General features: G+C 40.4%; 2 protein-coding genes across 2 annotated transcripts; one reads left to right on the forward strand and one right to left on the reverse strand.

Moving 5' to 3' along the window:
* Positions 1-958: 958 nt before the first annotated feature.
* On the reverse strand, positions 959-9,542 carry e2f4 (E2F transcription factor 4). The gene is made up of 11 exons (XM_080504169.1): positions 9,204-9,542; positions 7,506-7,615; positions 6,549-6,725; positions 5,420-5,448; positions 5,271-5,335; positions 4,995-5,183; positions 4,610-4,673; positions 4,362-4,508; positions 4,142-4,189; positions 3,222-3,266; positions 959-3,082 (listed from the first exon to the last, which is right to left on the reverse strand). Exons 1-11 carry the CDS (start codon positions 9,366-9,368, stop codon positions 2,967-2,969), a joined length of 1,155 nt encoding a protein of 384 aa, XP_080360295.1. The 5' UTR covers positions 9,369-9,542; the 3' UTR covers positions 959-2,966.
* Positions 9,543-11,167: 1,625 nt separating this feature from the next.
* On the forward strand, positions 11,168-27,742 carry ferry3 (FERRY endosomal RAB5 effector complex subunit 3). Its single transcript, XM_080504643.1, has 14 exons — positions 11,168-11,225; positions 11,595-11,783; positions 12,261-12,406; positions 14,150-14,331; positions 14,787-14,886; positions 15,113-15,237; positions 16,544-16,650; positions 16,763-16,960; positions 17,354-17,482; positions 18,518-18,583; positions 18,686-18,888; positions 23,849-23,906; positions 24,110-24,177; positions 26,562-27,742. The coding sequence occupies exons 2-14, from the start codon at positions 11,603-11,605 to the stop codon at positions 26,652-26,654; spliced, it is 1,656 nt and encodes a 551-aa protein (XP_080360769.1). The 5' UTR covers positions 11,168-11,225; positions 11,595-11,602; the 3' UTR covers positions 26,655-27,742.
* The last annotated feature ends 93 nt before the right edge of the window (positions 27,743-27,835 follow it).

The following is a 27,835-nucleotide window of genomic DNA, read 5'->3' on the forward strand; positions in this document are numbered from 1 at the left end:
GTCTAAGGAGTGCAATTGGGTAAAAATTGAAAGTGATCAGGATTAAACTTCTGGTCACTGCTGGCTGCGGACTGGAAATAAAGAGGACGCTTATAAAGAATCACAACAATCTGCAAGTTTATTTGTCTTTATTCAAAACTTTGCCACAAGGGTGTGTCATGGTCTGTCTTAATTATAATTTTTTTTTTTTATATAAATGTGTTCACCTTGAGGCATTGTATAATAAAAGGCATGTTACATTTACTTATTTTCTTTAAATTCCAAGCTTATTGATTTTGTAAAAGAAAAAAAGGGGGGGGGGGGCTTATTGATTACATACTTTTAAAGAATGTTACATTGAACAAAATACAAAATTTGCAGTTTGCCAGACGTCATTGTGCTGTTTAAACTTGGCTGCATGTGGTCTTTGAATTAAAGAAGGCGAGTATAGAGCATAATAAAGTCCCTGGTAATGCGTTTATCCTTAAGGTCTGAACAGTTTAATTCCATCACTGCAGGAGGAAATCAAATCCTGAGCCAATATTTTTGCACAAAACTCACACTGGTGCATAAGACAAAAAAAAAATTATTTCACTTGTTTCCACACTTTCCACCCATGCAACACTAATATGATTCATTCAATTTTGAATTCTTGATTTTGACAATTATGAACATTGGTTAAAATAATGAAAAGAAAAAAAAATTGACATAGGATCTGGTGTTATCTGTGACTGTTATGACTCAGTCACTACAATTATAAAGACTTAAACAGCAGGTCCATGTGTAATAGACCAAAATGTATTAAAGTTTCAATGCTTTCAGATAAATTAGAGAAAAGATGAAGTTTGGTTTGACATTTTGCTGAGAAAACAAGAAAACTGAACGATAAAGTGTTTATTTTCCTCCGTTTGATGCAACTGGAAGTGAAGACGCGTGCACGTCGGCACACACAGACATTTGTTCAACCCGAAACTGTAGGAACTGGCTCCCCACAACAACTCTGAAACACAGCGACAGGTAGATGGGAGACCAGTCCGTCCACACTGATGTGTTTAAAAAAAAAAAAAAAAAAAAAAAAAAAGGAAAAAAAAGTGCAACGATGAGACGTGATGCTTTTAAACAGCAGAAGGTTTTTCCGGTAAATTCCCCCACAAAAGCCCCGAATTAGTAGCAACAATCCTTTAACAATATATCTAGCCAGTGTAAAAAAATAGATGCTATTCTATACAAGCAGTGGATAAGGGATATACACTGTACACATGGAGATGTCAACCAGGGGGAAAATGGGGCACAATAAGTGTCGATACAGACGAATGAGAAATTTACCGGTGTGATGAGGCATAAACTTGTCCTGAACTGCTCCTCACACGACCCCCCCACACACACATAGAAGATTAAGTACGAGTTGAGAACTCAAAAACTTGGGGAGTGATGATAGGATTTCCACAAACAAAAAGGATAAAAAAAAAAAGAATTTCAACTGTGCCACATACACAGAAAGGAGTAAAAACAGCGGATTTCCTGACATGGCAACAGTACAAAAAAATTTTTTTTAAATCAGAAATGCATACACATCCATTTATATCAAATAAAAAAATGGGGAAAAAAAAACTGGTACAATGGGATCCATAAACATAAACTAAAACCCCACCACAATTGCAATAGAGCTTATTTTGGAAATGTGGGTGAAAATAAAAGCTTTCATTTTGACGTACAATACTCCAGGTGAACATGAACAAGTAAAAACCTGGAAGATCTCGAGGCACAGAAATTAAAACAGAGCCATTTTTTTTTTTTTTGAAGGGGGGGGGGGGGGGGATTAACAATCCTCTCAGCTTTGAAGTGCTAATACTTTACCAGAACAATATTGTTTTTATATTATGGCGTATACATAGAAACTTGATTTAAAAAGATCTCCCCCTCTAATTCCAGCATTTTTGGTCCTTTACATCAAAGACTTTATTGGTTTCAATAGTCGGTCACCAAGATAATTTCTCTGCAGGTTCAAACACTTAAAACATCCACATTGATATCTGGTTTCTTTGTTTATTCTCAGTTCTTTTGTATTGCAAATGTACCAATCAAACTCGGGTTAAATGAACAGTGACTTCTCCTCGCCGCACAAATTAAAAACCATGCGGATTAAAGTCTCGACAAGATCTTGGGAGTTTTAAGACATGGCAGGTTGGGTCTTTTAATTATAAATATGATTGGTGTTACAATTAAAATATGTACAAAAAGCACTTTTAAAATGTACACGTGGATAACTATTTGCTCATATTTGACCTTGGAAACACTCCTCTCTAGTGTCTCTCGGCAATAATATGCCAATGAAGACGAGGTTGCATCTTACTGAACCAAAACCATTATCATTCAAGATCAGAAACAAAAAAAAAAAAAAAAAATACACAAACTGGTATAGTATCTGGCCTGGGACAAAGTGTACACAAACTTCCTGTGTGACAGTAGTACAAAATATATATTCTCAATGTACACGAGGACAGCCCATATCTAACCAGCTGTGTCTGGACTGAGTGAAGCGACGGGGGGAAAACTGCAAGTCTGCTATGATTCCTGACCTGATGAGAAAAACATCTTTAATTTCTCATTTCCTGGTGACGTCTGACCCAAGTTGAGAGATCATTCGATACAAAAAGCGCACACGCTCTCTCTCTCTCACACACACACACTCACTCATGGCCACGCATCCATCCGCAAACACACGGGAAAGCTGATAAACAGACTATAGTACACAAGAATCCAAAAATATAAATCAAACTCTTTTTTTTTTCCCCCGCCCTCGGCAAAGCGGGAAGTAAAAAGTTTTGTTCTGGCCTGTGTTTCTTCATGACGTTGCACATCGAGTGTCTGTCTGAGCTCGGCGTGTCAGTGCAGCTCATCAGATCACGTCGGCTTCCTGGGGCGAGGAGGAGGAGGAGGAGGAGGAGGAGGAGAAACTTGGGAGGGGATTAAGGTTAAGGATTAAGTCAGAGGTTGAGAATGGGCACATCAAAGAGGTCACACAGGCCTTCTGTTTCATCCAGGTTGTAAATGTAATCGTGGTCACTGGGCGGAGGGGACAGGCGGAGGAGAGGCGAGAACACTGAGGGCAAAACGAAAAACAAAAAAACAAACCAGAGCAACACATGAAGGACATCATCAATAAACGCAGTGAGCTCAGTGGATGTTAACTCTTGTGTACATGTTTTTATACTCTTTTAAACTAGTTTAGACAAGCTTACCTTCCGATGACATCAAGTCCTCCAACAGGTCTCCACCCATGATCTCTGTCAGAGAAAGTACAAATTTAAACTTTTTTGCTTTTAGAGGGGGGTGAAAGTAAAAAAAAAAAGAGGAAGAAAAACATATTCACAGTCGATAATCCAGACTTATCCCAGGTCCAACACAGAAAACCCGAAGACAAAGACACTGTTTCAAGTTAAAAGTTACGTTTTCTTTTCAAAATGTTTCATGTTAACATGGAAACGAGGTCCGTTGACACGGAAACGGCAGAAAACTAACTATAGTTTTCCATGAATAAACATCAACAATGGCGAATCCACAGATATTTGCATGGACAGACGACCATCATGGCGACTGTTGACTATAAAACGACCAGAGGCAAACATTATTGTTACTGTGCATGTTGAGAAGAGCCATTTACGATGCATACTCAGCAAGCAACCTTTCTACCGTCTTCTTTGAGAGTATTTTCAAACAGTTTTCGTCGTCATGTGAACAGACACCCAAAACACAACAAAGCTCTCACTTGAAAACGTTGTCCTGCAGACTTTCATTAAGCTTTGGCTCTTTTTCTACACAATAATGCCGTCGGGGGTGTGAAAACAGGACTTCATGAAAACAGCGTCCAGAGAAAATCACTCTTGAAATGTCGCCATCGCCGTCTCCACCTGAACACAGCTTCTCTAAAGTACTGAACCAGCGAGTTCTGCTTTTAGCGATCTCTCTTGGGTTTGTCAACATTTTTTTGACAAAAGAGAACATTTACTTCACCATCATCTGCATTTCATGAATGCATCAAATATAATAAAGGAGGACGCTAATGAACCAATAATCATCATCATCATCAAATCTAAAGATGAACAATTGTGTGTGGTTTAGAAAAAGCTAAATAATAACAATAATAACAACAACACATTACCTTTTGTTGGATCAAACATCTCAGAGAGCTCTTTGGAAAAGTCCAGCACTAGAAGGAAACAGTATGAAAACTCTTAACTATCCAGATCCAGACAAATGTTTGCACAACAAGCATCGGTAGCGAACGAGCAATAATGGAATTGAAAGCAAAATTAGGAAAATGATGAAACTGCACATAGCGAACCTCAACACAGTGAAATGAAACGAAGCACAACACTCACGTTCAGACGGATCCGACTTCATCGGTTCGAACGCCGCCGACGCAGAGGAGGACGCGGACCCGTCCAGAGACGCAGACGACTGGAGCTGCTGAGTCACCGCGGCGGGTGCGTCTGTCGTCGGGGTGAGCGGCGTCGCGCTCGTCACTTCTGTGAAGGAGCAGAGCGTGAGTGGACGTAAATCGAGACCTGCCTCGACAACCCGAATGTCAAGGTCACGGGAAACGCCGGGACTCGAGTCTCTCCCTCACCTGTCGGAGCCGGCGGTATGACTGGAGACGGTTGTGTGGCAGCGGCTGGAGCCGCTTTGGAGACCTGGGGTGTCAGAAGTTGGAAGGAAATCATGACATGGAATACAACTGAATGGAAAAAAAAAAAAGCAGAAGCTACATTTAACTTCATTAACGTTATTAATAATTGTTTTGTTTTAATGTGCGATTGTATTTTGTTTGGAAAAAACCCCAATAAACGAAACCAAAAAAAAAATAGCAGAAGCAGTTACGTTCATCAGTTACTTTATTGTTATATTATAACTGACGGAGGAAGTCAATAGAAGTGGACTGGTACAGTATGTTACCATTTTCACTGACATTGAAACCAAGCATGTATATTAATCCAAGTGACATTAATGGTTACCTGTGAGGCAGTGGTGGGGATCTGGGAGGTCGGCGTCGGTGCTGGGAGGTTTTGAAGGACGTCATCTGGAGGAGGGACGGGCAATACAACAGGAGAGGCACTGGAGGGGTCCTTATTGACCAATAAAACCTCGATGGGGCCAGATGTACTCTTGAGACGGATCTGATATTTCCGCTGTCCGTTGAGGACCTGCGCACATTCACACATGTTCAGTCAAAAAAAACCAACCTGTACTTGACGCAATAATGGAAGTGTAGCAGCCAAAACATGACTTACAGCTTCCGGTATGGGCACCTCCAGCTGCGTGCCGATGGGAGCACGGATGGCAAGCAGCGTGTCACCTGAACGAGAACGACGGAGCCGCTTCAGAGAAAAGAAGCCTCACAGCATGAGAGACGCATCCAAGAAGGACGTGAAACACTTACCTTTGAATGCTCCACAGAGGTCCTCGTGCCTTACGTACGCCATAGTATGATTGCGTTAAAGGTCATATTAAGTATCTGCATCTTAAAAGAATTAACATTTCAAGAGCGCACACCTGAGGGTTACGACATACGAGAGATTTTCTTTTATTGCTTATAACGAATGATGTGCATGCTGAGGTATTTTGTAGTGGTTGACCCCTCTTATTCCAGTGGAGAGCGACATTGTGCTGTGACGGCTGAAAACACAAGGTGCCCATCCCAGGTAACAAGTTGAACGCAGCGTTCCCTAATCTTGTTCCATCACTATTTGTACAACAGGCATTACGATGTAATAAAGGCTGAATGCTTCTTCTTGCAAACATTATTCAATGACAGATACATATACTTGATTTACACCCTTAATGAATGCAGAAGACAAACAGAAGGCTCCGTCGGACCTTAACAGTGTTAGTACAAGCTGGCAATGTGGCACAGCTGGACAACACACACTTTTAAAAAGAAAAAGGCTCCATATCGCATATATGTATCCATTAAACATAATCAGTTTACAACATGATACTAACTTTTTGTAAGAATGTGACAAAAACCCACACTGACATCCTTCATGCTGCCATTACTTTGTAAGTTACTGTGAAGCAACACTGAGAAGGGATTTGGTCACGATGCTGCTCTGTTTAAAAGGCTAATGACACAGACACAAACATGGCTTTCATAAAGCAAACAAACACACTTGTTTGAATACAGGGCTAATGTTTTTCAGAGCTGTGTCTTTGTAACCCCTACATCACCTGATCTCGAAAACAAAAACCGGCAGTCTGTCCTGTGCAGGAACAAAATCTAGTTGTAGTCATCGCCAGCACCTACGGATGAATGAAGTCACACTTTGGCAGAGCTCCGAGCATTTCTACCAACCTGCAAATCCATTGAATGTTTTCCATGAGCAGGTGAAAGTTACACCACAGCTCTACTGTGAAAAGTCGCCCCTCCACACACGAAGTGGAAACGCATTGATTTTCCACATCGAGATCAGTTTACCTGTCACAAGCTTTGTCAAGAGTCTGTGTGATTCTAAAAGATGCAGCAATACAAACGCAATCTATTCTGAACCGTGCCTGTAAAATGATTTGACACGATTAAAGGATATGGGCTGTTGTTTGAATCGTCTGTGACATTCTTGATGCTTTGTTGGACCCACACTCTCTGCTGGTCCAGTTCGTGTTCCCGCATGGCCAAGACATCGAGCTCCGCCTTCAGGTCAATCAGCTTATCAGCTATCTCCCTGGTGTTGCAGCCGGGACCGACACCCCTGAAACACAACGGCAGACACACCATCAGGACGAGACATCAGCCGCAGACAGCTTCACACCCTGCTGAGGGCACATGCTGCTTATTTTTTTTTATTTTAAATCAACACTCTGCTATATTATTCATACAGCTAGCGAGATTAATCATAATTTTATATTCAGCTATTTTATTAGTGGTTAAGACAAAACAGAAGCAGCTTCACTAACAGGCTTTGCCACAAAAATAGAGTGAGGCAAGCCTCACAGCCTGACACATTAAACATTTACTTTACACAGTTCCTTACAGTAACAATAGGCAACGTTTCCATCAAAATAACTTAAGATTGAAGGCCCAACTTGCCAACACAGACATCTCCATCTCCGGGAGACGTTATAGCGGCCCACCTGCAGCAGACAGCCTCTTTTATATTGCCGAGGCCGTTCAGTTGTAGTGCACTTGTTCACCATCAAACGAGTAAAGGAAAATGACACTTGCAGCCCACGCTGACTGTAGCCAGTAACACGGTCTAAATGATTTTGTGTTTTCCACACAGTGATTGTAATTGAGACTGCTCAGCGGCCATCTCTCTATTGCTGTGACTTGCATGGAGTCACAGAGTTTTAAGAACACGTCGAGAACAGAATCAATTGAGGCCCAGTGAGGTCATGATAATCCAAATGATATATTTGTCCAGCTTTATGCCATGGAGTGTCAGAAGGACATGATTAGATATTTGACATTTCATCCAGATGGAAAGCACAACACAGCACAAACTGAGGAAACAAAATAAAATTCAACTTACTTCCACTGGATGCTGTTCTTGGATTTCTTCTCTATCAATCCGATTCCCTCCAGCACATTCGTGATATCATAGATCCGTCGTTTCTGTCGCACTGCCAAGGTATCCGCAGCCTGGACGACAAGACAGATGCATTGGAGAACCAAAAAACAGCAGTATGCGACTCTTTTTTGCACACTTTTAAAGTAAAACACAGCAAAGAAAACACTGCTTTGATTATCTGGATGTGTGCTGCTGCCTTGCAACTCAAAAAGAAGACATATTATTTAAACTTCCCAGCCCCTCACAAACTAATAATAACCATAAGGCAATTGCTGATAAGTTGAAGCATAGTTGCCATGCCCTATGGGTGAAGCCAAACCATATCTGCTGAGTCTTGGCTTAATAAGCCATATTGATGATTTTTGTAACCAATTCTGTAATTCACACATTTAATCCAATTTCAAAATGCCTGTGACACATTCACATATACATTAGAAAGTCAGAGGAGTTCACAGGACCACTGTCGCAATGTCTTTATCTATGCAGGACACAATGGAGAGTGAATCATTTATCTTCTCCAAGCAATTGTAGTTCAATTATTAAAAGAATGTGGACAGTTTCTTTGGTTGGCTGAACATGAGTGAGAAAGAGAAAGGAGAAATGTTTCATTGTGTGTAAAATGCTGAAAAGAAGCAAGTGTTAATAGCTGGGAGGCCAATCTGACTACTAACTTGCTGAAAACTGTATGACTCCTCAAGCTGCCATCTGGTTCAGTTTGTAGGTGCCAATGTAGCAGGTGCATTGATGTTTTGATAAGACTGCAGTCCCAAAAAAATAAACGTTATTATATAGAGGTTGGTGCTCATTGAATGGAAGAAAATATCAAATTGTTTTCAACATTATTAAAGGAAAAAACTGAGCAAATACGTCTTGGTATTGATTAGGAGCATCTGGGTCATCAACACATTGGTTCACAGGTTTAAGTATTAGAACACTATCTGAAGAGATAAGAACAAAAATGTTGGCCCAAGTTGTTTTTGGTTAAAGTTCTGACAGACAAATCATGGTTTGATATAGTTTTATCCAGAATCTTTAGATTGTTTTATAAATCTATTTTCTGTCTTGTTATTTAAATCTTACTTTTACATCTGGTTTCCTCCGCATATTAATTTGGAGTTCTAAGACGTAACTTTAAATGTTCTTCAAATGTATTATTTTGACCCATTTCAGGGGTGATGAAAAGTACGCTCAGTGTTCAGGCAAGTAATCATGCCTTTAACTAAACCATTAGAGACTCACCGAGTGAATGAATGTCGTTAAGTGACAAAAGATGTTATCAATCAGTTAAAAAAAACTGTTCATGTGTGAAGATGCAGCGAACGTGAAGGGAGCCACAAAAGCTGACCCACTTTTTAAACTCTGCATCTGCAGCAGGCGGAGGGGGAGGAAAGCCTGAGAAGTTCACAAAGTTCACTTTATCACTTTGCCCAGCTCCCCCACTAGGAAACGGGGTGTGAAAAAAAGAAGAAGAAGAAGCTACGCCTGGTTAAGTAGAGTTTGGAAGCAATCGGGGTGTGATGAAACTACAAGCTGTCGTAAACTGAGAGGTGTCATCCATTCAAATTAGCCTGCCGCACGGCTAGGCTAGGCTAACGGGCTAGGCTAGCGAGAGTGCATGTAAACCGACGACATGTGCTACGGCTAACAACAAAGACTCACCGCTTTCAGGTCCAGCACTCCGTCCTTCGCCTCCTGCAGCAGAGTCACAAACTTGGTGGTGAGCAGTCCCAGACTCTTCTCGTGCCTGCTCGGGGTCTGCGGCTGCAGCGAGTCCCCCGCGGCTCCCAGCTCGCTCCTGCTACTGGCCGACTCCAGCTCCATCATCGCCCGGGACGAGCTCAGCACTTCCTCCGCTGCCTCCGCGACCAAAATGCAGCAAGCGAGTCGCCCTCTCCCACCTCCCGTCTCTCCTCCCCCGGGAGAGCACGCACTCACCACCGCGGTCGGATAAACGGGAGCCCCCGGGGTGGCGTGGCGGGGTTAATAATACGAGCCGAATTCTTTCCCCTCTCCAAAATTACTTCAGCAAATCGAGCTGAAGCGGCAGAGTGAAGCGAGTCAATGAGCGAGCAGTCGGCGGAGAGCCGTTGGCCACGCGAGGTATGACGGGACGGTTCAGTCGTCCGAGGGAGCGTCTGCAAATTCTCTCAACACACGGAGAGCGTGTAGTGAAATAAGTTTGCATGTATAAAATGATTTACCCAAATATTCTTCAGAATGTCTTTATAACTTGTATAAATGTTAATGAGTGGTCACCAACACTTGCTACTTGTTTTTACAAACCTTTTCTCAAGGATCAGCTAAATAAATTAGGGAGTGCAATTTTTACGCATACCCTTATTGGACGCAAACTTGAAGACAGCACACGCACGCGTGCAGCGCGCCTGCACACACGCGCTCATCCCTCCGAAGTAACATAATTATGAATATTTAATTATTTAAATGAAATATTTTTAATTATTCAGTTTACAAACAGAACATTTTCTATTAAATACTTTTAAATGTGTCCTCTCTATTTCTGTCGTTTATTCAACATCAGTACGACCTTAGAGCAAATAACATAAGCAAAGCTTTTGGATATGATAAGAATTACAATTTATACAACGTTGTCGCAAACGAACGTGTGAGTAAAAAGTCATACGAAACCTCTTAACAATTAATTAAACAATTAATTGTTTTTTATTTCAGTTAATCGCTAATAAGAAAAATAATTCAACGGGCATTAAGCTGCAAAAACAACATCAATATCAAATTCATCATTAGCTCACATTGTAAAAATAATCAGTATTATCATCGATCTCGTCATTGTTAGTAGCAGTTTCAGCTAAAGATGTATTTTTTCAACATACTATTATGGCCTTTATATGTGCTTTATTATATATCCAATTTTTATTGTGATTTTTTTTAACTTATTATTAATGCATTCACGTTCTAATACCAGTATTTGTCAATTACAGTGAATCTGTAGTAAAATGACCACAAGCAGACCTACAGGTATTAAGCAGTAGTAGTAGTAGTAGTAGTTGGAGGAGGAGTATTAGTAGTATTCAAACAGTATCAGGTAAATATTTATTTTATTCCAACAGGCTACAATGGGATGGATATGTGCTTACATATCCTTTCATTGTACTTTACATGACTTTTTATGAATGCATTCAGCAGTACTAACTTCAACAAGTATTTTAACTCAAAAAATAGCATTCTTTGAAAATAGTTCCCCAGCCCCACGCACAACAATATATTTTCACAAATAAATTTGCTCTTTTGTCCACAGCGTCGATGATTGTTGTTCTTGTGTTTTGTTTTGTAAAAAAAAAACCTATGAATTAAAAAGTTTAATCAACGCTCAAGGAGCACTCAGGCCAGCAGAGGGCAGTAATGTCCATGAAAAAAACACCAAGTAAACTCGACATTTAAGATCAGTAGATTCTTGATTCTGAACAGTTGATTTACATTTTTTTTTTAAATAATCAAAAGTTATACAAAAGTGTTAAACACATTAATCTTATTGTAATTGTATATTATGACAGCTGTGGTGGAACAATAGTAAAACCTACCGCACACAGCCTGGAACCTTTGTGGCGAAAGTGCTTTTGCTGACACCGGGTGGCTTGACAGGATCAGCTGACTGGAACAAACTGCGCCCCTGCTTCAACAATTAGGAAACAACCACACACTCTGGTATGTGTTTTTGCATTTGTCGGCTTTTATCCCCACCAAAGTCAACCAAAATGTATTATTATTGGAGAAATGTTTTCGGTGCTGAGCGTCTTTCCCTTCGAGTTGAGAGGATTAGGTTTGTTTTGTCCGAACGTTAGCCGTGATGCTAGACGACAGCATCAAAAGCAGTACTGACGCTAATCTGTAATGAAAATACACTTAAAATATGAGCATAAATAACAAGGAAGACACGTTACCCGTGCAGCTTTTTTTTTAAATGACAATGCTGTGTCGGTGTTTCACAGGTGTGTGACAGTGAGGAGAAGGTGCAGCGTCATTGCTGCCCAGATGTTTTACTGCTGCTTTGTTTTTGTTTTGTTTTTTTTCCAGCTGTGATCATGAAGAAAATCAAAGGCAAAGCAAACAACACTACCGAGAAGGAGTTTGTGTTTGAGTTCAGGGCAGGAAAGCACAACTGTGTCCTCAAAGTGCCCCTGCAGTTTCCTGTCCAGCAGAACATCAGTGACCTGCATGGACGGCTGATGCTGCTCCATAAAATACCATGCTACATAGAACATGGTGATTGTTTCCTTTGGTTTGGTAAAAGCTGTTTTGGGACATGTTGTGATTGTAGAACTCTTGTGCATGTGGTGTAAAGAAATAATAATCTGAACTTTGTGTAATATGCACACATGACTTTATACCCTTTGTTTACATTTAATTTTCTTTGATAATGGATAGTGTATATAAATCAAAATAATTTGTTTTGGTGTTTTAAAGTCTGAATTCCAGTTTAGTTTATCCACATACTATCACATCAACTACAGCCTAGCTGCAATCCAAAAAGTGCATTCTGTACATTACATTACATGTACAAGTACATGTTTTCATATTTGCTGGTTGTGTGCAAGGGTCACTTCAAGGATGCTATTTCAAGCTTTAGGTTAAGGGGACTTTAGGGTGAAAAACATTCACCAATCATGCGTGTCATATGAAAAATGCAGTACAAGAACCCAGACTTCTTAGGATTTGATTTGTGTGCATCTCTTCCCACAGAGCTGAAATCCTCACTCTCCGACTTCATTGAGAAGGAGACCATTCTGGATTATGACCGAGAGGCAGAGCTGGCCTTGCAGAGGCTCACAACTGGAGACATTGACGTGAACCAGCTCACCAACGCTTGGAGCCGGTCTTATGTTGAGGTGATAACATGTTTCACAAAGTCATCCCGTTAAAAAAATGAAATAAAATACTCGCAGCGCTTCAATCAAACAACCTGTTAGATTGTTTTTGCTCAAACTTCATTATTATTACTTACAATCATAGGTGTGTTTTGACAAATAATTGGGAGCTGTTCACCTGGGTGTATCTGCAGTGTGTCACTTGCGTTCATAACTGAACGATTAGAAGTTGCAATGTCTTGCAACCCAAGTGTTGAAGAGTGAACATATTTTGTTCCCTTTACTGATACTATTTTGATCACTACTACTTTGACCTATTAAATAACACATTTCGTGACGAATTAAGTCACAAGTGTTGAGGCGAAGTAACTTGAGAAAAACCTGACTCTAATCTGCCTCACTTGTAAGACTTTCTACCGATGTGTAGGGTGTTCATATGTTAATTAATTAGATATTACTAGATTATCTCTGTGTGTTTATGACTAGTCTCTTGACGTCTGCCCCTTTGATGTATCTGTGGCCTTGGTGTTGAATTCAAATCATTTCAATTGAGAGTTTCAAGTGCCAAAACATGCTCATCACTATTATTTAGAGGTGCAATAAAGTAATTTATAATCATCACGTTTTTTTTCCAGTTCAGCTTTTATTTGAGTCAGCTTTGGCACAGTTGGCGAAATATCTGCAACTGCTTTGGGAAGTATCTCTAATATGCCGTGTCTATTTTCAATGTGAACATAACGTTTAATTCTTGGCAGATATCTACAAGGTTAATTTCAGACCTTGGCGACCTAACATACCCTGATCATATATCCACTACTCCGTGTTCCTGTCGCGGCGCAGCGGAGTGTTTCGGAAGTGTCCTTGAATGCCCCCTGGTCACTTTTGGGGTTGTCGCAGATTGTTGAAGTAATTCAAAGAGAAGTAATGCATCCGCAAATTGATTATTCATGAGTTTTGGAGGGAGGGAGAGATTGGTGGTGGTGGGAGGGGGGGGGGGGGGGATCTCATTACATGAACCCGCATGACACGTTTAATGTCTCTTTTCTCATTTTGCTTGGCTACACTTTGATGCATTTCTCACCACCGACCCAATATGTGTTGGTAAGTTCACATATTTAAGAAGAAATGTCCCTGATCAACGCAATGAGTGGACGATTCGGTGATTTCTCTCATGAAGTGATATACTTGTGGTTCACTGGAACCTTATTTTTATATTTCGGAATGCCAGTTCAACTGATTCTTGTGTTTAAACTTGAACAACAAGCAGCTGGAACTTGCTTCAGCCTTTCAAAATGACAGGGATTATGTCAGGATGTGTTATCAAACCCTGATGCACTCAGAAATTTAGGCTTGGTTACTAGTTACCGTTTTACTTGCAGTCACAGAAATATACGTGGAAGCTTTCCAGTATCCGTAGTGTTTGCTGCATGAAGACTCCTCTGCATGTATAAATAGTCATTTCAGATACTGAAAACTGTTGGGTTACTTACCTAATTATGGATGAGACGGATCAAATGTTCTGTTTTTTTTTTTTTCAAACCAGAATCTAACACAGAAACTGTGCATTTTGTCTTCTTCTTTTGTCCTTCACTAAAAATGTACTTTTCACACTTCTTCTTTCCCACTTGTCATTCTTGCTCACAGCATGGGTGATAGATTGTCACCCACAATGACAGTTTTTTTTTTTAATATTAAACAATAAAAACAGCCTCTGCAATGAATGTCTTCATTGTTCTTTGCTTTCTCTTTGTCTCTTTGTGTCAGACTACACTCGAACATGCTCGTCCCGAAGAGCCCAGCTGGGATGAGGACTTTGCAGACGTTTACCATGAGCTCATCCACTCCCCTGCCTCGGATACTCTCCTCAACCTGGAGCATAACTACTTTGTCAGTATCTCAGAGCTCATCAGCGAGCGAGACATGGAGATTAAGAAGTTACAGGAGAGGTGGGTGTCTCAAACAACAACCTGAAAACATGAACCTACTGCGCAAACTCATTTTGTCTGAACTTGTACACCGTTTTTACCTTGACGTTCGTTCAGAATAGTTTTTCCTCTGTCACTGTTTATACTGTTCATAATTCAATTTAATTTTTGCATCTAATAACAATACTGCCATGAAGAACCATTTAAAAAAATGAATGTCGACATTGAAACATTCCATTTCCATAGAAGACTCAAGATTGTATATTGTATATAATACTGTATTTTTCAACCATCTGGGGTTTTATTTGTAATCATTTGCAAATATCAAGGTTTAAATTATCCAAGAGTCTCATCAGTTTCAATCTCCTGTCAAGAAGTGACGTATCGGAACTTACAATGCTCTTATGTAAAAACTTTTTCAAAAATTGAGTAATGTATTTATGTATTTAATAAAGAAGTAACCTCCTGTCTCGTAGGCAAGCTGCAGAAATGGACAAAGTGATGCATGAGCTGGGAAATACTTTGAGTGACCATGACGTGAATGCAGTGGCTTCTCAGCACTTTGATGCACAGCAGGTAAAACGGAGCACGAGAGCTTTGCCGTCTTCCACCGTTTGTTCTGCAGCGATTTTTTTTTTCCTTTGTGTGCTGGTGCTTCAGTCATACTTTAAACTCCCATCTTGCTTGTAGCTTATAGTTTTAGCGATGAAGCATCATTTAAATGTTCTTTTGACGATTTTTAACACTCTGAATTGCCTTGAATTATCAGTAAACTGGCTTTGCCTTCGACGACTTTGAACAGGTTCTGGAGAACAAGTGGGCCAGTGAGCTGAAGCAAGTGACCTGCATTCAGAAGCAGGAGTATCAGGAGTGGGTCATCAAACTGCACCAGGACCTGCAGAAATCCAACAACAGCAGCCAAATCAAGTGAGAGAATCTTCATGCATTTATATGCAGCAACTCCAAAAACTGTTTTGCACTGTTCAGACACAACAGAATATTCTGTTTATGTGACTGACTGAAGTTTACATCGACATCATGTTGTTGGTCTTATTGGGTTTTTTCCCCCCCGATCTGAATTCAAGGTGAGCGACAACATTAATCCTTTTTACTTTGAGGCCAAAAACAATTATTTCAGTCATTTCTGTTTCAGCGAGAGGTCGTCGGGTCCCTAATTGTCCCCTGAACGCTTTGGGTATTTGGAGTACAGGGTCAGAGCGGCTGTAGAAATCATGGGCGTGTGTGCGTGTTGTCATTTGCACTTCCTCGCACATTCCTATATGTGTTCAGCTCAGTTGTCTGGAGCCAGAGATGTCTGAATGAAGCCCTGTCAGATTTCGAGTGGAATTAGAAAAGTCAATGAAACTATAAACAACAGTTGTCCTGTGAGAAGCAAGCTGGAGTTACATCAAAGAGGCATCTCAAAAGGTGGATGTTGAATTTAATCAGACTCAGGCTTCTCTCTATAGGTTCTAAGCCTCAGGTTTCTTCAGGTAAGGTAGATGGATGAGCCGTAACATTATAACCACTTGCCTAATATTGTGTCGGTTCCCGTTTGCTGAAGCATCATTTGGTGCGTGAAAATCAAAAGCGCCTTCTGTTTGGTTCTGACTCCGAAATCGGAAAGCTGGGTTTGGTCTTGGATGACACAACATAATATCTGAGATCTATTTTGGTCTTAAACCCATTCACACAACCCGCTTTGTGTGACAGGACTACTATGCCAAGAGTGAAGATTGGAAGGATGAAGATGTGAGAAAGGCGGGTCGCGGCGGTAAATGAGTTCAAGTACCTGGGGGGGGGGTAAAACATCTGGAGTGATGGACAATGTACAAAAGAGATGGAAAAAAAAAGAGTGCCGGCTGGATGGAGTGGGTGTAAACGAGTGTCAGGGCTGATGTGTGAGAGAAGGATTGCACTGAAAGTGAAAGTGGGGAGTTACACGACGGCAGTGAGACCAGCATTGATTGATAATTTTTAGACTGAAAAACAGGAAGCTGCAGCCGGACGTGGCAGAGGCGGAGATGCGTAAAGGACAACGTTAAGTATGAAGGTTGAACAGTTTCGAAATAAATTTGCATCGAGATGGTTTAGCTACTTCAACAACTTCTTCCCTGCTGTTTTACCTCCTACTACAGTGCTTTGCATGACTGGCTTCCAGTGAATGGATGGTTGTTTACGTGTTTTGTGCCGACGTCTTATGGATTAATTTCCCCGCATGGCTGATTCACAGCGAGGAGATTAAGATGCAGTCCAGCCAGCTGTCCGAAGCAGCAGATTCCGGAGCCCGGATGTTCGAGGAGCAGCCTCAGCTGGAGGAGAGCTTCACCATCCATCTAGGTCCTTGACGTCTAACGTGCTTTTTCACTGTCTGTCATCCGCGCACATTTTTCATCGTTCGTGTGAGACGTCTGGAAACCGCACGTTCACGTCTGCTCTTTTCTTTGAACAGGAGCGCAGCTGAAAACGATGCACAACCTGCGGCTGGTGCGAGCAGACGTGCTGGATTTCTGCAAACACCGGCGACACGGAAACAGCGGGGCGAAGCTTCGGCGGCTGCAGACGGCCCTCTCGCTGTACTCCTCCTCACTTTGCGGTCTGGTGCTGCTGGTCGACAACCGGGTCAACTCCTACAGCGGCATCAAAAGAGGTCAGAGGAATATAACATTTTATTGATCTTTACTATACACATGTGATGTAAACATGATTTTCTTTCTTTCTTTTTTTTTTACGTTTTTTCCTGTCTTTACCAACCTCAAATGTTTATTTTGCTGATCGTATGCGTTGATTTACTGCAGGATGCTCTGCTGTGATTCCTGCAAAATGTCCTGTTTTATTTTCAGACGTGTGATTTGTAACATTTATATCTTGATTCTGCTCATGACTCACTTCGGTTGTCTGTCAGCTTGTTCAGGGACATAAGTTTATATTCAGTTTCCATTTTTTTTTTTATAAATGTAGAGACAGAAGGAAAGCTCTGACTTAACCCGCCCTGGGGTTCCCCATTGTGATTTCATGCATTGCATTGCATCGACTCCCGCAGACTTTGCAACCGTGGCGAAGGAGTGCACAGACTTTCACTTCCACTGTCTGGAGGAGCAGCTGGAGGAGGTGCAGCAGGTGGTGCTGTACGCCAGAGCACAGCGGAGCAGCAAGCAGAAAGACCAGCCCGGTGAGATGTTTGCAAAGCGAAACACACGTCGCAGCCAGGTGAAGGCCACGTGCAGCAGCAGAGATGACTCATTCAGATTATGGTACAAGCATCAATCTTTTTAGATCTTACATAAACCACACTAGTCACTGGAGATAAAACTGTTCAGGATTATTGTAAATTAGAAGTGCATCCTCTAAGTCACTTGAAGTAATTGCTTTGATTCAGTGAGTTTCCAGTTTTTCAGTTTTTTGTTGGTTCTCTTTCTAAATAGGCCACAGGGTCAACAGTGGGGAAATCGGACGTCCTTATAGACACGACTGTCTCATTGAGTGCTAATATTAGTTAAATAAGTCCAACGCGCAAAAGCATGTAGCTTCATATGGCCATTTTTGAAAATGGCTGCCAATTTTAGGGTTCAGGTTTTCGGTTCCATTTACAGATGATAGATGAAACAGTAAACTTGTTCGATCGTTCTCTTTTTGAAAAATTATATTTGCTTATCTCTTGCTCCACAAGTTCATCCAGGCTTCACGTGGCTTCTGATGCGGATGCTGACAGGAATGAGGAACATTGATTATTCTACTGCAACGTGGTTTCTATTTTTAGACGCGTAGTTGTAGTTTTGACTTTAACTTCAAATTAATAACTAATGTCGATATTCATGATGTTGAAAGGCCACATGCCTATAAGAGGCATGTATCTTGTTTGATTAAAAATGGACTTTGAGATTTAGCGCTGACTGATCGCGTTTTATGGTTTTGATAAAGTGAAAGCGATTAGGCCTGAAACAACACAAAATGCTTGCATCGCATGGGTTTTCACAGAGCTGGAGAATATCAGTGATGTGGCAGCTGTGTAAGAGGGGGGAATTCAGGATATAGAAGGCACATTGGATTGCTGCTACAGTGTTGATAGAAAACTTTGCCCTGCTCCTTTTCACAGCACAAATGAAGTGGTTTACACGTTGCCAGCTGACAAGCCTTTTATGGACAGTAGCTCCTGTACTTTTCATGTAACTTTATTTCAATCGGAATCTGTTTTCATTGTTGGCAGAGATTCAACGAAACGGTGACGACAAAAGCAAAAATATCGAAAGAAACCCCTCAAACATCTTACCAGGTAATAATCAATTCCTCCACGGGGTGCTCATATTTCCAGATTTGGTTGTCTCCCTCCCCCGCTAAAACTTTTCAAATGTTTTCCTCCCATCTTCTCCTAAAGGTGAGTTTTACATCTCGCGGCACTCCAACCTGTCCGAGGTCCACGTCGTCTTCCACCTGTGTGTGGACGACAACGTCCGGTCGGGGAACATCACAGCCCGGGACCCGGCCATCATGGGCTTGAGAAACATCCTGAAGGTGTGCTGCACACATGACATCACCACCGTCACCGTGCCCCTGCTACTGGTTCACGACATGTCCGAGGTGAGAGAAGCTGATGGCGTGATGCTCAACATGTATCTGCTTTTTAACTAAAAGCATCTATTGTAATGTAGCTATTTGTCCAAAATGCTGCATAATGTTTTCAACAAATTCTGGTTCAGGGTTTCTCCTTCTCTTCCTTGAACAACGGCTCCAGTTCAGTCACAATGGAGCGCAGGGGTTACATAATCACAGCTATTGATTACAAGCGTGTATCATTTTGTGTATATTTCAAGTGACCTAATTGAAAATGATGACTTTTGAGCCATTTGAGCTTTGTGTAGTAAATGTAGAGCTTTGGTTTCAAGTCAAAACCTGGACTGTTGGCCTCCATATAAAATGCTATAAGCCTTTTAATTTCATAACGGCAAGTGCTAAAATAAAAATAACACGTTTAAAAAAATTACAAAAATAAATAAATAAATCATTTCAGAGGCCTGAAAGAAATACGTCATTTCAGTTCAGTTTGGATTATTTATATAATGCCAATTACAACATGACAGGACAGTCAGCAACAAACTGTTCAAACTGAACATGTCAACAAACTGAAATATCACACAGCAGTAAGCTTCAAGACAGAAATGAAGCATTCACAGCTGAGCCTTCACATTAACCACGGAAATATGTTAATGATTAATAAAGGAACTGGATCCTCCTTATAAAACACTGTTTAATTGGAGGGCAGATGGAAAGCTTGGCGACAAACAGCATAAAACCAAACCATTATCATGGAAAAATATAATAAAGAAATAAAAACAGTTCATAAGCAAATGTTACATGCTCCATAATGCAACTTCCAAACGCCTCACACGTAACAGAAGCCTTAAAACAGGTCCGGTTTCAAAGCCATGAAAACAAGTTGTTGTGCACAATTCACAATGTGAAACAGGAATCTGATCTGTACGCACAGTGCTTTGGCAATGAGAGAACACAATGCGCTAAAGGGTAAATGTTTGACTTGGAGTGCGTCGTTTTGTTATCAAACACTTGAGAAGATTAGGAGCAGATATGTAGCTTTGGCAGTTCGACGAGATTTAATGGAATTTAAACGCGGCAGACAAAAAGAAATGAAAAGAAATGGGCCTATGGAACCACAAAGACTTGCACTAGGAAAGTGATCACTTTTCAAATATTTTAGTGAAAGTGACCCCCCCCCCCAATACATAATTCAGTGGTTTAAACCAATATTTTATGTCATTATTAATGCTGAATGTGATTTTCTTCTGCTTTCCTGCTTTGCTGCTGGAACACTGTAAATTTCTCCGTTTGCGAGATGAATAAATGATCTTATCTTCACAATTTATCGTGAGAATGAAAGGTGACTTGCGTTAACCCAACCTTTCTGTGTAAATACAGAATAAAAACAGAAGTAGTTTTATTAGCTGACACATAATATTGCCGCTTTGTTCACCGCTTGGCTCCAGTTTCTGTGTTTCTAGGAAATTGCACCACTTCCTCACAGGTCCACTGTGAAATTATGCTGTCAGCTGTTTGACAAATGTGCCAATGTAAAGGAAGAAGAAGAAGAAGGGGAAAAAAAAAAAAGGTCCAGCTGTCAATTCATTTTTTCCTGAGGACAAGACTCACAACACAGAATGATGTCCCATTCTGGGAAAAATTGGGTTGCAGCGTTCCAGTTGATAACTGCATCGCAATTCAGGAAACAGTATTGACGTGATAAGGAAAATCTGTTTTCCATATGAACTATGTCTAAAAAAAAAACCAACATTACGCCATATTTCATTCAAAATAAAATGCTTTCATGCTATGGCATGGCTGTTCATGAGAGTGTTTGGAATGAATTTCAAAGTGCTACAAAGCCAACATTAAAAGACTTTGGTACTAACATGTCACACACCACGCAGGCCTGTTGAGACAGAGCTCAAAATATCGAATTACCAGTCAACTGAAACGCTATATTGGTGTTTCTCAGTGTGTGTCCCCTTTTCACCGTTACTTTCGGGGACCAAAATGATCAAACTCGGCTCTGGCTGAACACTTGAAGAGCCGTTATGGCCTCGTTCACTGACCAGTTGATGAACTTCACGTCTATATCCCAATGGGTTTGATTTTTTTTTTTGATGTGTTAAACCCGATTCTCCCTTTTTTGAACTGGTCCCAGAGTGAGAGTGTCTTCCCTTTGTTTCTGCTTCTGCTTGTTTGTATCCTGCAACCTCAGCGCTAATCTGACTTGTCAGGCACCGGCTGTGAATACGGTTTGTTGACTTAGTGCCGCACAGTCGTGTGTGTGTGTGTGTGTGTAGGTATGTGTGTGTGTACAGTAACATCCAGCACTCACACGGTTGGGAGTAGATCAGCGAAAGCCTTCAGTGACTGATGGGAGTTTAGTTGGGTTTTTTTTTAATCCCATGCTTAGAAATGTCATCATAGTGGTTTGATATCCTTTAATATTATTGTCTTTATTTAGAGGAGAATAATAAAAAAAAAATATAATGAAATTTAGAACAGAATGAGTTGTTTACTAATTGTTATATTTGTATGATATTTTGGCCGTCTTTGTGATGTCCTGTTAGGAATCCCAAAAATGTGTGAAGATCACCGATTTCATGAATGTGTGCTGTAGTCTGCCGGAATTGTTTTTTTTTTTTTTTTTTTTCTGAAGTCATCTGTTCCCAATTTGCATGTTTCCAAACGTTGTAAGTGAAAATAACTTGCATGAGTAGCCAACTGAGCTCATAGTGAGAGCCATGACAATTTCTCTACCTGTGGGCCAAAAAGTACGAGATTTAGAGCTACTAATTTAATGCAGAGTGCTAACTGAGTAACTATAAACCAAGCTTATTAAATCAAAATGTATGCATTAAATGATTCAAAATTTCAAATACTTATAGTTATGCAACATTTAAGACTTTTCATTCACATGTGGTGAATTGACCTTCTTCCCTGCATAATATTTATTTATTTATTTAATCATTTAATTTTCTCATGGGCTGCAAATTTCAGTCTTAATGCGATGTCTTGCACATACCAATACCGTGGCATGTCTCCAAGACGCTATTAAACACATGCATTGATTTGTCGAGATTATGCCTGCCTTTTCAGTTAAGGCGTCGATATTTACCTCCCTAAATAAGATAAACTTGAGTCTATGGTGCGATGAGCCGACATTTCACACCAGGCATCGCTGATCCCAAAAGATGGAAAGCCAATTCTCAACAACCTCCCCCCATCCACAGTGCACTCCTGCCACAACATGCCTAGTGCAAAAGACTTTTGTTGAAATAAGTTCCATGTTTTTCACGTTTGAAACCTTGAGAAGCAGAGGGTCTTTAATTGGTAGCTTTTGGTCGCGCATCCAAACTTTCCATCCGCCAGCTTTTTAGGTGTTTTCCTTGTGTAGGCGAGATGTTTACAAGCCCGTTTTATCATTAAAACAACTGGAAGGGTTTAAAAATAGAAGAAAGAGCCGTGCTGTGTTTCGACTGGGGTCTGGAGCTCATCTCTACAGAGGATTTTCTCATTTACTTTTTAATTTTTTTTTTTGAATAGAACAATGAACACAAAAGGATTTGTTTATGGCCGTGTGATACTTGTTCAAAAGTATGCAGAGGGAAATTAAAGACTCTCAGCTGTTTCAGAGTCAAACAATGGGTATTACAGAGCTGTCACTGTGCGTTGTGATTTTTATGACGACGGCAACCTGCTCGTTCAGTCCTACAAGTTTTGCAGGTTCAGTCGTATAATGGAAAAAACTCCATGAATGTACCGTCCTGTCTGCAAGGCATCAATACACTATTTGTCTCTAGGTTCAAAGATGACGAGGTGCATTGTCGACGTAATTGACATGAGCCAAAGATATGAGCCTTTATTTGACAAGCCTGTCTCAGTTGCGTGCATTGAAGTTGTTGCACTCGCATGGGAGGAGCTTTTTTTTTCCTTTTCTTTTTTTTTTTAATTGTTTGAACAGCTATGCTGTAAATGTGACACTTCCAGTTTGAACAGTCACTTTGGAATTTTCTTTTTTTCCTGGCGTATTCTCCTCAAGTATGCACCATAATGAGTCGACATACGTGACACTCCTTTATTGAAATGTCATGTATTTGTGGGTTGGGTCACAAAAATGTACAACATGTTTCAAGTCATTGTTCTCTCACAGAACACTGTGCACCAAGCAAGCGACGTACAGGTGCAGCTTAACAAAATTAGAAATTAATTTAAAAGCTATAGCGTCATCACTTATTTTTATACTCATGACATTGTGATAATTCTGGCCCCTGGTTAAAAAATAGGAAAATAAAATGTCATTGTGTGAAATATTCTACTATTTTGAAATACTTCAGTTTTGATTTTCATGACTTGTCAGCGAAAATGATAAAGAATACAACAAAGTGATATATCTCAGTTAGGCCGAGCCAAGCATAATCCAATATGAAAAATCTGAAAAGACATTATAGTAAAGTGTAACTTCAATGGGTGACAAAGGCATACAACCATAAAATGGTTATGAAGCAGGGACAATCAAATACAATCACACACAAACTGAACTACACGAACTACAATATTGAAGACTAAAACTTTAAAAAGCTGTGAATATGTGAGCTGTGATTATCATATAAATAAAAATAAAATGGATATGTTACTTAAAAAAAAAGTCAATTAAATTGGTTTCTATATAAGATTTTGACTCTGCTGTTTGTGTAAACGCTGCTCTAATTCTCAATACAAATGGAGGCTTCCAAGCGCAGCAGTTTCACAGTTGTACTTTTAAAAACACTTGCCTGTTCGCTCTTCGTGTACCTAATAAACATGAGTTTTACATCTCATTTCAGCTTTTTACTTCCCGTTTCATATTCCCATATCATGTTTTCATTTGACTTTCACAGTGTTGTGTTGTGTGTAAGTTTTTGAAGGAACCAAATCTCTTTAAGAGTGTGAGAGTAAACATAACAATAAAACTGGATTAGAAAAAGAATAATGTCTTTTTCTTTTTCTAATCTTGCAGGAGATGACCATACCGTGGTGTCTTAAAAGGGCTGAGCTGGTTTTCAAGTGTGTCAAAGGTAATAAAGAGCTTAGATTTGACATGGATGGACAAGCGAAACACACAATAATAGTGATAATGTAACGATCGACATGGCAGCTTGTTGGTAAATTCGTACCACTTTATTGAAAAATGGCAAAGTTTAAATAAACTACTTGTTACTAGCTTGCAGGAGTTACTAAAAGTCATTTCCGGAAATTTCTATTTGTTTTTTTATGACAGGTTTTATGATGGAGATGGCCTCATGGGACGGTGGTGTATCACGCACAGTTCAGTTTCTCGTGCCCAAGGTGAGATCTGAACTTTCAGCTTCACGACCTCAAACTGAGGTCGTTCAATTGTGCCTTGAGTAATTGCTTTGCTGTGATTTTCTTCTTCTTCTTCTTCTTCTTCCTCTTCTTCTTCCTCTTCTTCCTCTTCTTCTTCCTCTTCTTCTTCTTCTTCCTCCTCTTCCTCCTCTTCTTCCTCTTCCAAGAAATGTATACTTAAGCCCTCGTATGTACACAACATCACAAAAGGCACACCTGGCCAAGCAGTGCATACCTCTGAATGCAGGAGGGGAGCTGTGGAGTGTTTGAAATATGAGCCATAAATCATAGATTATAGGGCTTTCAGTTCTTCTGCCCAGTACTTACACTGCTGTGATAAGAAGAAAGCTCAAAGACTCGATCATATAAATGTGTGATAAGAAATGGGATTAACGTGTAGCTCACCAGCACTGAAGTGGAATCACTTCCACTTTCCTGAAAAACCCTTGGATTTGTCTGTAATATCTTATATAATGTAAATACGCTGATGTTATGCCGGTTTGGTGGGGGGGGGGGGGATCAAGTTGGACTTTAAAGCGAGTTTTTCTGTCACATTTTTTAAGTAACTCAAAACGTGGTGACTGGTGTTTTATTTCAGGCTTAGCCGGATGGTGTATACCTTTTAGATTTTTGTGGTCTGTCGGAAAGGCAGCAGAGCCCACAGCATTATGTCACGCTGACGGGGTACGGTGATAAAACAAGTGGCATCAAAAGACTCCGACTGCGTTGGCTTCCTGTCAGCTACATGCAGACACCATTCAAAATAGCGCCTACCGAAACGACATTGTTGTCGACACCTCAAGAGAAATACTGTGTCTAAATATATGCCGTGTTTGTGTGTGGCAGCGGTTCTGCTTTTACGTTACTTAACATTCTTATGTGGTGGGTGGTGATGTCTCTCCCCACGCGCGCGCACACACGCACACACACACACCACACACACACACACACACACACACACACACACACACACACACACACACACGACCCATTAAAGTCACAGCTGCCGGAGCTCATGTCATCTCAGCGTCTTGGCTACTGTTCTCTTAAAAAAAGAAAAGAAAAAAGGAAAAGACACCACAGAAGCTGTTAACCCAAGACTTGAGCAATAAAGACCACATGCTGAGTTTTGACCGTCCCTGACCATCCAAAGGGACGTCTAAGATAAAATATGAATCCAATGAACGTTTAGTTCTCTTTTGAATGGTGCCACGTTTGTACGGTAAGTATTTGTTGGATGAGCATGTCGGCTAAAATGAGTCATTGCCAAACAGTTTTTCTTTCCTTTGTTTCATCAAAGAAATAATCTACACGAGTTTCTTTGCTATTTTTTTTGGAGTGGTTTATAACGTTCTCGTATCCACCCATTGCCACCACAGCAAAAATCATTATCTAGTTAAAGAATTAAAAAGAAAATCTATTTTCTTTTATTTGACCTTTGTTCACGCATCTCATTAAGAGAAATTACAACTAAACACGACGATTAAAGTTGAAAACAGATTTTCTAACCAAGCGGAGAGAAAACAAGAAGAAGAGGATGTTGTTGTTGTTTTTTTAATATATATTCCTGAAAAATAAGTGAGATCAAGCTAGACAGTTTTACATCCTGCTGGTATCCTGTCAACGTTAGGAAGCCGAGTAACAAAAGGCTTTTTTTTTTTTTTTTTTTTTCCCTCAAAACTTTGTAATAATATTAATTATAATCATAGTAGCAATCATCATAATAATTTAATTCATAGGCAGCTTTCAAAGCACCCAAGGTCACCTCACAAAAGTTTCAAAAGCAACAACATTAAAAACCAATACAGGACAGAACATAACACAGGTAGTATAATTAAAAAGGACAAAAGTAAGTGGTGAAGGGACACTGGAGGAGTCGATCCTGAGAGCCGTAACTGTAGCTGTACTGTCTGTGACGTAAAACACAGGAGAGATACGATTGAAGCAGTTTGGAGATGCAGTTTATAGATAAATGTTGAAAGTCTACAGATAGAGAATCATGGCCTGTTAACCAGAGAACACCGGAACAGTGTCGAGTGATGGATTTATGTTCTGGTATGAACTGTAATGCTTCAGCAGGAAAAGTTATACATGTGTTTGTTTGTTTTTAAAAAAAAAAGTGGCTTAAGACAAAATGTGGAGTTTTTAACCTCTTTTTTTTTTACTCTAGTCAGGTGTGTTCTAGAAAAACACGGAAAAATTCAAGAGTGACGCATAGTAAGAACAGTAGCTCATTAGAAACCCTGTCATCAGAAGTTAAGGATTATAATCACATTGAGCAGAACTGTCGTCACCGTATCGTTCATGTGCATTAAAAAAATATTCCATGTTGCTCACTAACTCTGGCTCGCTCTTTGTGTTGACAGAGTATTTCCGAGGAGATGTTCTACCAGTTGAGCAACATGCTGCCTCAGATCTTCCGCGTCTCCTCCACTCTGACACTCACTTCGAAGCACTGATGGGGAGTCACATGCCTCAAGTTCACCTGCACCTGCTGAGAAGTTTTTTTTTTTTTCACCCACATCAAGAGCATTTTTTTTTTATTATTATTTGAAAAAAAACAACAACATTCAATGTGATTTGGTGGCATTATAACACTTACATCAGAAAGTTTTACATTTTACAGTTGACAGGGCGTTGCTTGAGAAGTCTTGGCATTATTACACCCTTACGTGGCTGCTTGCTCTGTAAATACCCCGGCAGAAGACTGGAATCACTGGTTTATCAAAGGTGCTGCTGCAATTATCGTTTCGATTCTCCAGGGTGCGGTTCGGGTGACACAGCTTTACGACGTCAATCGCCGGGACTGCGGCTGTTCACTTTTATTCCTCCGAAGGTGTGATCTGTATCTTTGCTTGTGTTCCAGAATCCAGCAGCAGTCCTTTTGCAGGCGCATGTCAAAAGCAGGCAGATGAAGGAAATATGAATGTTTGGTGTTTTCTGGTGAAAAGAGCAAGAGTTAGCCAACCTGCTAAATATGGCTTTTTTTCTTTTTTTTTCTTTTTTTTGTGTTTTCATCATTCGGAACCAAACAGATGGGTTTATAACAGTATGCCCACGGATTACTCCTGGCAGATGACCACACATCATGTGATATTTACTACCCTCATCTCTTGGGTAATTAGATCCATGTTAATGGGTTTGGCCTCCCGCAGAGATCCGACATGTTCTTGGCTCATCTGGTCCTAAAGATGAACTGCTTATATGTGCCGGGTGCTGGTGATTTAGTGCTGCAGAGTTGCAGTCAGGATGATTTTTGTTTTCATGCAAGTCGGTGCGTGAACGTGTAAGGTGCCCCACCCCCCTCCCCCCCACCCCACACTACCTGGATAACAGCAGGTGGCACTGTACCTAAAGACAAAAATGTGAAAAGACACAACACACTTAGTTTGTAGGTCTACTGCCCATTGAAATTCATCTCAAGTCACTGTCGGCCATATACATGCGTGTCGTATGTGTTGAACACTTGACTCTGTTCAAATTTGAATTCTGAATAATATTTCTTCATATGTTTACATTTTCTATTAAAATGGTAACAACACACTGACCTGATGAGGTATTTTCTTCTCTTTACGAAAGTCATCGGAAGCTCATGACTGAGTTTTTGCATGAAGAGTAATTACCCCCCACCTCCATGTCT

This window comes from Blennius ocellaris (genome assembly GCF_963422515.1).
Source record: "Blennius ocellaris genome assembly, chromosome: 11".
Taxonomy (NCBI): Eukaryota; Metazoa; Chordata; class Actinopteri; order Blenniiformes; family Blenniidae; genus Blennius; species Blennius ocellaris.